Source organism: Clupea harengus, chromosome 3 (genome assembly GCF_900700415.2).
Source record: "Clupea harengus chromosome 3, Ch_v2.0.2, whole genome shotgun sequence".
Taxonomy (NCBI): domain Eukaryota; kingdom Metazoa; phylum Chordata; class Actinopteri; order Clupeiformes; family Clupeidae; genus Clupea; species Clupea harengus.
The window spans coordinates 11,400,268-11,410,512 of NC_045154.1; the positions used below are offsets into that span (position 1 = coordinate 11,400,268).

The 10,245-nt window shown below is 43.2% G+C and overlaps 1 protein-coding gene across 2 annotated transcripts; it reads left to right on the forward strand.

Annotated features, from left to right (window-relative positions):
- Window positions 1-609: 609 nt before the first annotated feature.
- uba2 (ubiquitin-like modifier activating enzyme 2) lies at window positions 610-9,182 on the forward strand. Of its 2 annotated transcripts, none has more exons than XM_012833135.3 (17): window positions 610-877; window positions 2,013-2,096; window positions 2,242-2,312; window positions 2,426-2,490; window positions 3,210-3,310; window positions 3,847-3,968; window positions 4,103-4,170; window positions 4,318-4,439; window positions 4,533-4,632; window positions 4,845-4,996; window positions 5,277-5,370; window positions 5,870-5,982; window positions 6,340-6,495; window positions 7,010-7,106; window positions 7,694-7,799; window positions 7,994-8,130; window positions 8,299-9,182. In XM_012833135.3, exons 1-17 carry the CDS (start codon window positions 737-739, stop codon window positions 8,517-8,519), a joined length of 1,950 nt encoding a protein of 649 aa, XP_012688589.1. In that variant the 5' UTR covers window positions 610-736; the 3' UTR covers window positions 8,520-9,182. The 2 variants fall into 2 exon arrangements, with proteins under 2 accessions (XP_012688589.1, XP_042559640.1); XM_042703706.1 differs by lacking the exon at window positions 610-877 and adding an exon at window positions 1,107-1,191.
- The last annotated feature ends 1,063 nt before the right edge of the window (window positions 9,183-10,245 follow it).

The window sequence follows — 10,245 nt, forward strand, 5'->3', positions numbered from 1 at the left end:
ACAATCCAATTAACAGAGAAAATCCACCCTAACTATATATACTTTTAAAAAGAAAAAATATACTGCTTATTGGAATCAAGTCACCAAAACACAAACTTGATTGCTATATTTGGCTCATAGCCATGAATATAAATTAGAACTATATCTCAGTAATTTTTAAAGACAAAAAGCTCTCAAAATCCTGTACAATGTACAGATTCAGTGAGTTATAGTGTCTGGCAATATAATGTGGAAGGCGGAAACAGACCTGTACTGGCCGTTTAGAGAGGCCAGGCTGTACTCTCAGTGTAATGAAACAGTGGCTGAAACAGCTGCATTTCCTTTCTGAGTGCAGTCATTATACGGACCTCAGATATGAGTTTATGACAATAACCAGCAGTATTGTTTTTTTAGCCTTTTATCCATCTCCATTTCATTCATGTTTATTTATTCCTGTTATTCATATCCTTTTATTTTTTAGTATCAATTACTTCTCATACAAATTTATGTTTTGTAGACTGCTATGGCAATACTGTACACTGCACAGGCATGCTAATAAAGCACATGAAATTGAAACCGAATTGAACTCGATAGATGTTTCTATGTAGTGAGTAGACGTTCCGAAAGCTGAAGAGTCGATCTGGAAAGGGCGGATGTTTGTCTCTCTGGAGAAGAGCGCCCTCTGTCTTGATAGTAACCCCACTGAAGATTGAAGATTTGAAGCCGCTGCACGGCTGTCTATATCAACCGCTCAACAATGGTTCACCTAGTGGGGTCCCTTCGCAAAGAACTCGCCGATTCTGTCTCTAGCTGCCGGGTGCTGGTGGTTGGAGCTGGAGGAATAGGTTGTGAACTCTTGAAAAATCTGGTGCTTACCGGCTTCAAAAACATAGAAGTGGTAAGTTCAGGGGGGCGGACACATCAATATCCTTTGTGCTGTTGGCAAGCTAGCTGCTTGGCTAATGGCGTTCAGACGGGCCCAGTAACCATTAGCTATCCGGCCGGCTAACCATAACCAACTTAACCTAGCATAGCTGGACACCTTTGTTGTATGAACGGGCGGAGCAGGTTGCTAAATTTGTATGTCTAGAGGGTTTGTTGGTTGATTTTCAGCCAGACGGTTATGACTCTTGGTGGTTCATCCTCATCATTTATTGATTTTGAGTAATGCTCCAACTTTCCTTTGCGCCAGTCTTGGCTTTAACCGGGAAGGTGCGCTAGCAAGCTCTTTAGCCAGCAGCTAAAGCTCCATAGAAATAAAACTTGTATTAGTAGCTTCATGATGTTCCATATTACTACTGTATACATTGCCACATAAGAAAATGCTATTCCGTTATGTTTCTTGTTTCAATCCCTCGTGGTATACAGCGTCTCTGAATCTCATTGATGTATTGGATTATGTAGCTGTGAACTCGTTCTAGTTTTTTTCCCTACTTTTAGATGATTAGCTAACGTGCTAACTGTTAAGTTACCTTTTACCCATCAGCTTTCTAGCTAACGTCAAGAGTAGTGTTAGTTAGCCAGCTAGCAAGCTAAATGTGACATTAGCTGTCTGAATTGATTTAAACGCTTGTGTTTTTCCAGTCAATGGTAAAGATTAACACGAAACTATTGTAAAAGCTGTGTTCACACTTGTATGTTCGCTCCTTCATTAAATCTTGCGTTAATGAAGTTAGCAGCTTAGCGGCATGTTCCACCATCATAGTTGAGCGGCATTTTCAGTCTACCGAGGACGTCAGATGTAGTGACGTTTTACAAAGGCATAGAAGAAAAACTTCGCATGAGCACATTTTCAGTGTAAGGCACATCAAAGCTTTCAGTTACTTTGCACGGCGCACCTGCAAATTGTTATAACCTAGGTATTTCGTATGGTCGTTGCAAATCAGTCTAATGCACCAGGGTAGAGATTTGGAGGAGGAAGCAGCAGAGGTCGTGGTAGACTGTTGTTAGATATTGGAGTCAACTGAACAGAGATCTTTGTGTGGAGAGACACAATGTACAAAATATGAACAGTGTGCAACAATGTTTTTTAGATCGACTTGGACACCATCGATGTAAGCAACCTGAACAGACAGTTCCTATTTCAGAAGAAGCATGTGGGGAAGTCCAAAGCAGAGGTAAGACAGAAAAATCCTCTTGACTTTGCTTAGCGTTTGGGCCCGTGCTCAGAGTCAACAGCTATCCGTTATCAGCCATCATCATTTTTTGATCCAAGTGATTAACTATGCTCTGTGTCTTGCTTTGTGTATCTTTTTGGTTCAGGTGGCTAAAGAAAGTGTGCTGCAGTTTTGCCCATCAGCAAACATCACAGCATATCACGATAGCATCATGAAGTGGGTTTCAGTATAACTTGAAGTTTTGGTTGAATTTTAGCTTGTGCTCTAATTTCACTTGGTGTCTCATTTTTTTTTTGCTTGTGCTCACATATTATTTATGGCTTTTGCAGCCCAGACTATAATGTGGAGTTCTTCAGGAAGTTTGTGCTGGTCATGAATGCGCTGGACAACAGAGGTACTTACACATCCCAGATAACTGCTGGACCCGTAATGGATCTGGTACTAGTCTGGAACATATCAACCAAAGGATCTTCCACATCAGATCAGAGCCAGGTCTGGGCTGCAGTCAGATTGTCGAAATGATAACGTCCTATATCTTTTCCTAACCACTTTTCCTTGACCTCGATTGAAAACGTCATGAGGTCAAGGAAAGATGTGAAAGAGAATTCCCAAGGACTTAGTAAAAGCGGTGCTAAGAGAATCCGATTGCACTTACACTTTAGCCTATGTAATTATTTGGTGGGTGTTACTGATGTGGGTTTTGACATTTCGATGTCGCAAAGATTTAGAGGACGGCATTATCTCCTTTCCCTTTCGGAAAGGATGTCCACTGTAGGCTATGGTAAAGGAGATAAGAAAGGAAGCATTGAAGTTCCTTTCCATAGCATTTGCAGAATTCAACCAGCTCTTCTCATGACTGCCATTTAGATACTTCCGGGTCATAACACTCAGTTATGAACCTTCCTAAGGAAAAAAGACTATCTGACCTCAGCCCCAGTCTTGTCCAGTCATCGATAGCACAGGAGTTCATACAGCTTCTGTGCTCACACACACACCAAACATTCAATTGTTGAATGAGACTCATCGGTTCTTCATCAGACTCCTTTTAACCCATTATTCCCACCTCTTTTTTTTCTCTCTGTGCCTGTGTTCCATGATCTCTTGTGATGCTAGCGGCACGTAACCATGTGAACAGGATGTGTCTGTCAGCAGACATCCCTCTGATTGAGAGCGGCACAGCCGGATACCTGGGCCAGGTTACAGTCATCAAGAAGGTCAGACACCAGTGCATACATACATACATACATACATACATACATACATACACACACACACACACACACACACATACACATACACATACACATACATACATACACACACAGACACACACACACACAGACACATCAGCTTTGTCGGTGCGATTGTCGAGATGCTATTACAAGATTAAACATAATATTGCATTCAAAGACAAAAATTACCACAGTATTAAAATGATTCAATTTTGTCATGCTACAGACATACTTGGTACGTATGGTAGCATGCCTAAATGACCAATGGGAGTGACCTTTGAATTGCTCATTCGGTCAGTTTTCTCTTGCTCCCTGTGCCCCACAGTTATTTCTTGTGGAGATCATTCTTGGTGTTGATGGTGGGTGACAGCAGTTATCCGCAAAGTCCTATTTTACTGGGTACATTGTAGTATCAGAGGCCCATTTCCCTAAGGCATTTGGAGACGCTGACGTGGATGGCCTTGTGTTTATCATGATTATGTTGAACATTGTGGCTGAACTGTCTGCTCCCTCGGCAGGGTCAAACGGAGTGTTACGAGTGCCAGCCCAAACCCACACAGAAGACATTCCCTGGGTGCACCATCCGCAACACTCCCTCTGAGCCCATCCACTGCATTGTGTGGGCTAAGTACCTGTTCAAGTGAGTGTACACACCAAGGGTGTGATGGAAACTATTCCAACTGGACTGGAGTGAGCTAAATTTGACTGTAGTTCCAGATAAATGAAACGGTATTCATAGCAAGTCTTTATCGTGTGATGTGTCTTTGTGCGCAGTCAGCTGTTTGGAGAGGAGGATGCTGATCAGGAAGTTTCTCCCGACCAAGCGGACCCAGAGGCCAGATGTGAGCACATGTCCCGCCTTACACAGAGGCACTTGGACTTGCAGATTTCGGTTTCAGATTGCAGATGTTTCAGATATACATGGAACCGTTTTGGTTTTTGGTGAAATGGTTTGCTGTTGCTGTAGACGTTGTTTGTGTGTTGTCCAGGGGACTCTGCGGAGGCTGCAGCTAAGGCCAGTGCCTCTGAGCAGGATGGAGACATCAAGCGTGTCAGCACCAAAGATTGGGCCCGGTCCACCGGATACGACCCAGTCAAACTCTTCAACAAGGTTGGTGTGTCTGTCTGTGGCAACTGTTTAAGGATGACCTTGGGGAGGCTACTGTCTGTTAATGGACTTTTTGGGTATGTGTGTGTGTTGCAGTTGTTTAAAGATGACATCAGGTACCTCCTGACTATGGACAAGTTGTGGAAGAAGAGGAAAGCCCCAATGCCTTTAGACTGGGAAGAGCTACTACAGCAAGGTGACCAATAACACAAATACAATGATAAACACAAGCACGTCAATATTATGTCAGTACCATGGAAGCTAGTTTTAGGCACACACAGCTGCATAAAGGCATTCATTTCCTGTGTGGCAGGGAGAGTTATAGTGCTCTGCTGCAGCAATATTTTTATTTAATTTCTTTACACTGTTGAGAGGAGGGCAGGCTAACGTGTGTGTATGTGCATTCAGCAAGCCCGTCAGAGGCAGTGAGTGTGAGCGGACTGAAGGACCAGCAGGTGTTTGGGGTTCAGGGTTACGCCCAGATGTTCAGCAGCAGTGTCAAGACACTCCGAGAAGACCTCCAGCAGAAAGGAGATGGCGCAGAACTTGTGTGGGACAAGGTAATATACCTTCACCTTCCGTACACAGAGACCCCCTCTGAGAACAGCTTTTGCAAAAAGGACATGAGATGAATTAGAATGGGACAAGGTGACGCTTGTGTACACACAAACACACACACACACAGACAGTCTTTGCGAAGACAAGACTACACTAGTGCAGAGCATTGTAATTCGGATCAGAGCATAGAAGAGATGGAGCTTAATTGTTGTAATAGATGGAACTAGTATGTCTAGGTGTTGGGCAGAGCTATTCTTCTCATGGTCGGTGTGTCATTTCCAGGACGACCCTCCAGCAATGGATTTTGTGACTGCAGCAGCCAACCTGCGCATGCATATCTTCAGCATGAACATGAAGAGTCGCTTTGATGTCAAATGTGAGTGCTGGGTAAAAGTCTGTGTGTGTGTGTCTGTGTGTGTGTGTCTGTGTGTGTGTTTGTTTGATTTAGTAGTGTGCAAGTTCATGGCCTGTACAGATCCACTGGGATCTGTTTGCATCTCTGACATTGGTCATGGGTGTTGACCTGGATTACATTTGAAGTTATTGGATCATTTGCAATGGATGTGAGGCCACCAGTGCTATAGCATAAAAACCTGGTGCTTCTTTCGAATATCATTGGCCAAACCAACCCGAGCCATTTCCCACTGGTTTCTGATTGGTGGAACTCCAAGGGCAGCCTGGGAACTGCTCCCGTCTTACTCATTACCAGACTATAACACTAGCGATAACTGAGGTGGGGTGCGTTAGGCCAAGCTAGTAAAGTTGCAGCACCCACTTGGTGCCTGATGTGAGCTTTGTGAGCACCCTGCCATTTGCCAGTGATTTTGCCATTGTGTGTGTGGTGTCTCATCTTTTCCCTCTATTTCCCCATGCAGCCATGGCAGGGAACATCATCCCAGCAATCGCCACCACCAACGCCATCATTGCTGGACTCATCGTGCTAGAGGGCCTCAAGATCCTCTCAGGACAGATGGACAAGTGCCGCACGGTACTCATGCATGTGCACACACACACACACACACACCCCTTTGATGGACTCGCACACAAATGCAAGCATATTAAGCCATATTCATTTTAGTCTGAGTAATGAATATTTTACATAATCCAATTAGTATTTAGTCTGTTCCACAAAAAACATTGCTGTTTAATATAAGTTTCATCACCTCCTAATATTTGTATACTAATGTGTGTGTTTCATCTGCTAGTACGTAAAGGCCTAGCTATTTTCAAAGGCATTCATACTGCATTTCTTAAGGATTTTTACTGCCCAATCACAGACATACACTTGGGTTATTTCTAACACTTATGTGTGTGTGTTTGTTTATTTGTTTGTTTGTTTGTCAAGATCTTCCTGAACAAGCAGCCCAACCCACGTAAGAAACTGCTGGTGCCCTGTGCCCTTGACCCTCCCAGCTCCAACTGCTACGTGTGTGCCAGCCGACCCGAGGTGACAGTCAGACTCAACGTCCACAAAACCACCGTCCTGTCCCTGCAAGACAAGGTAACCGTGAACACACCCACACACAAATACACTAGGGCAGTGTGCCTTGTAGCAAGACGCATCAACACACACCATGCAAAACATCATTTATTTAATCCAGGATTCAGGCAGTGCATTACGATTCAGCAACCTATTTGATATGATTTGATTTGATGTAGCTTAAATAGATATCGATATCGCAGTATGATTCACTTGAATGTAGTTCAGTGTGAAAAGCGTAGGCAGTGTCTTAATCCACAGACACTTGTTTCTGGTAAGTGAATTCCTATAAATGTTTACCTACCAAGGGCTGTTTTAGAAAATGTATAAATAAAAACTGCTTGTTTCTGTTTGGTGTGCCATTTTGCTCATTATGGCTCTCATGGGTTGTCATTTCCCTGAATTTTTGTTTTTTAAAATAAACGTTACTTTCCCTCCCGTCAATAAGCACAGGTATACTCATAACACTAATGTACACAAAAAAAATTAGGTCACTGTACTTTGGTGTTTGATTGTTTTGTGTGCATGTGTGTAGATTCTGAAGGAGAGGTTTGGGATGGTGGCTCCAGATGTTCAGATAGAGGATGGCAAAGGCACCATCCTCATCTCCTCAGAGGAGGGAGAGACTGAGGGTGAGTTGTTCTACTTGACCAGCAGGGGTTGACAAAACAACCACACACCACCACACGGCGTAACACGCATCAGTGCTGTAGATGATCCAATAATACTCCACATCACACAGGCTAACGAATTACACCATCACACATGCTAAGATAGCGAACACACAGGTAAGCATTACACAGGGCAAGAGTAGAGGATATTCCTTGGATTTGCTCTGTGGTAGATTTGGTGACATTGTACTACATTGCTGAGTTGTACATTTGTTTGAGTTGAACATTGCTGAAACTCCAGCAGAAATACGGTGTTCATGAATGATTCTTCTAATTACATTTTCAGTCATTTCAACCATTAGATTAGATTGGAAATTAGATTTTAACAGAGCAGGACTATAGGGAACGTCAAGGCTGTCAGTGCAAAACACTCAGCAGTCAGATTGTTGTGCTGCTGTTAACACTGCCTTATGCTTTGCCACTGTTGCCTTGGTAATAGAGTGATTGCTGTCACACATCGTAGACATAAATAGACACCAAACATATTAATACTGCATATCACACACACAGATTAACCCCCTCCCCCACCTCTGTGTGTGTTTCTGTAGCAAATAATAACAAGGTTTTGTCTGACTTTGGGATCCGGAATGGCAGCCGCCTCCAATCGGACGATTTCCTTCAGGACTACACACTCCAATTGAACCTTCTGCACAGGTGTGTGTGTGTGTGTGTGTGTGTGTGTGTGTGTGTGTGTGTGTGTGTGTGTGTGTGTGTGTGTGTGCGTGTGCATATGTACTCTTGGTCTTTTGTGTATGTGATTTCTTCATATTGGTTTACATGTGTGTGTGGAGGATGAATTTGTGTCACTGTGTGTGTGTGTGACATCCATTCTTTTGTATGTATGTCAGTGAGGAGCTAGAGAAGGATGTGGAGTTCGAGGTCGTGGGTGAAGTCCCTGAGAAAGGTCCTGCACCAGCAGCCGAGGACGGCAAGAGCATTGCTAATGGCAACAAAGACTCCGCCCAACCTTCCACCTCATCTAAAGGTACGTGTGTGTGTGTGTGTGTGTGTGTGTGTGTGTAAATGTATGTATATATGCAGTAACTATGTGTATCTGTAAATGCTAGTAGTATAGTATTATGCTCAGCTGTGTTATCTTGTCCCCAGCTATTATTTGTCTCAATGTGTGTTTGTTTCACCCTCTGTCTGTCAGTTCCTGTAGAGGAGGATGATGATGACGACGTTCTCATTCTCGACTCCGACGAAGAGCCATCATCCAGCTCTGCCATGAACGTTTCCACTGAGGGGGGATCAGCACAAAAGCGGAAGCTCGCTGACGCCGAGACTGGCGAATCCTCGGCCAAACGCAAACGCCTGGACAAGCCAACCGCCAGCGAGCAGGATGACGATGATGACATCATCGCTCTCGATTAAGCCACACCTTGACCCTGGGATGTCGCGCTCTCTGGTTACATTCTGCCCCTCTGCCTGAACTGTAAATAGATCTGTACAAAACAGCGCCCCCTGTCTCTCGTTTCTGTTCTACCATGGACTGAACCTGTTTTCCAATTAAGCTTTTATCCCAAATTGCAGCTGATTCTGGTGTGGGTCTGACACTGATCCACTCCAGCGAAACCAGCTATGTGGGCAGAATCATGGCGGTTGATACAGAAGTGATCTTTCTCTTGTGGACCCCACGCTGGTTTTTTTTGTAGCTTTGCTTATCGTCTGGTCTCTAATGGGGCGGGGGTGGGGTGTGTGCTTAACAATGTTCGGAGAGGTTCATGTATCTTGCTTTATTTTGTCCTCATATTTAATTTTTTTGTAAGAAAAACCTTTGATGAAACAAAACCCGACAGGCCCTGAAAGATGTGTCCGTATTTTTTCAGTGAGTCTTTGGTCGTAGGTGTACTACTTTCACAGTTGGGAGGGGTGGGGACAAGGAGCTGAACACTGAGGTGTGTTATTTTTACTGTCTGTTTTCTAGACCCGGTAAGGGTCCAGAACCGTATGTGTGATCAGCAACAAAGCTTACACATACACACTCACATATTTTCATACATACACAAGTCCTAATAAAGCATTGCAGTACACACACCTGCTTTGTGTTTCATGTCATCTAAGACTGTGCCTGTTCACATTATCAGGACTTTATCTCCAGATATGAGCAGACAGTCACCTATGACAGGGTAGGAGTGTGTTTATGTATAGCAAGTTGCAGCTTTGGTATTTCTACTGCCCTCTGCTGTCTTTTCTCTTCCAAGCAGTCCAATAAATCTGCAGCTCTACTAGTAAAGTTAGCAAAGCTATAGTGTTGTGTAAGTTAGACTGGGACTCCTAATAATGTCTGGCCTGTCATGAGAAATGTTTTCTCTCGGTTTGCAGAGCAATGATTCTGTAAGAGCTGCCTTAATCTTAATCTCTTTAGAATCTAAAAACCTAACTGCTAGTCCTACAGATCACGAGAGCCCAGACAAAAATACCCGTGAGATGTCCTCCCTTACTGCCGTGAACAGTAAACATTACATGCCAGAACATGGTTGTATTTCCAAATGACATGCTTATATGTCCATAGGGTTCATTCAAATTCAGGTTGATCTGGATATATACTTTATATATAACAGTTAAACACCAGTATGGATAGAAAGACTTGCAAGATTTACAAAAATGTATAGGAAATTGATCAAGAATCTGCGACTGGAAAGTGTTCCAGTTTGCACTAGTGTCTTCAGATCCATCTTTCTATGTGCCTGACCATCTTATTGACAAAGGTATAAAAGACACATCCCTCAGATTACAGCTAGAACACCTTATGAGTTTTCGACATGAGCAAGCTGTAAGGCTCAGACTGGACTACAAATAGGCTCCTGAAGCACAACTGCTTCATCATCCAATCGGCAATTAAATTAATTTCCTTAAAAAATATCAAACCTTAGTTCCGTTGTTGGTAACTGATACTTAACTAACCATACTCCGTAGTTATATTGCAGATAATGTAGATTCTCGTGTGATACCACATTTATAGTACAGATATATAGCTGTTTTTGTTGGATTGTACCATGGGTATTTCTGTGTGTTAGCCTATAAATTAAATTCACATTTCTTCTACAACAGCTGTATTAGGCCTACTGACCACACTGAATCTGATGGCATAAGTTTG

Excerpts from the sequence above, each read along its gene's own strand:
- uba2 (XM_012833135.3), top strand. The coding sequence starts at position 737 with ATGGTTCACCTAGTGGGGTCCCTTCGCAAAGAACTCGCCGATTCTGTC. Across the intron at positions 878-2,012 it reads GCTTCAAAAACATAGAAGTG|ATCGACTTGGACACCATCGA; the intron begins GTAAGTTCAGGG and ends AATGTTTTTTAG. Across the intron at positions 5,371-5,869 it reads GAGTCGCTTTGATGTCAAAT|CCATGGCAGGGAACATCATC; the intron begins GTGAGTGCTGGG and ends TTCCCCATGCAG.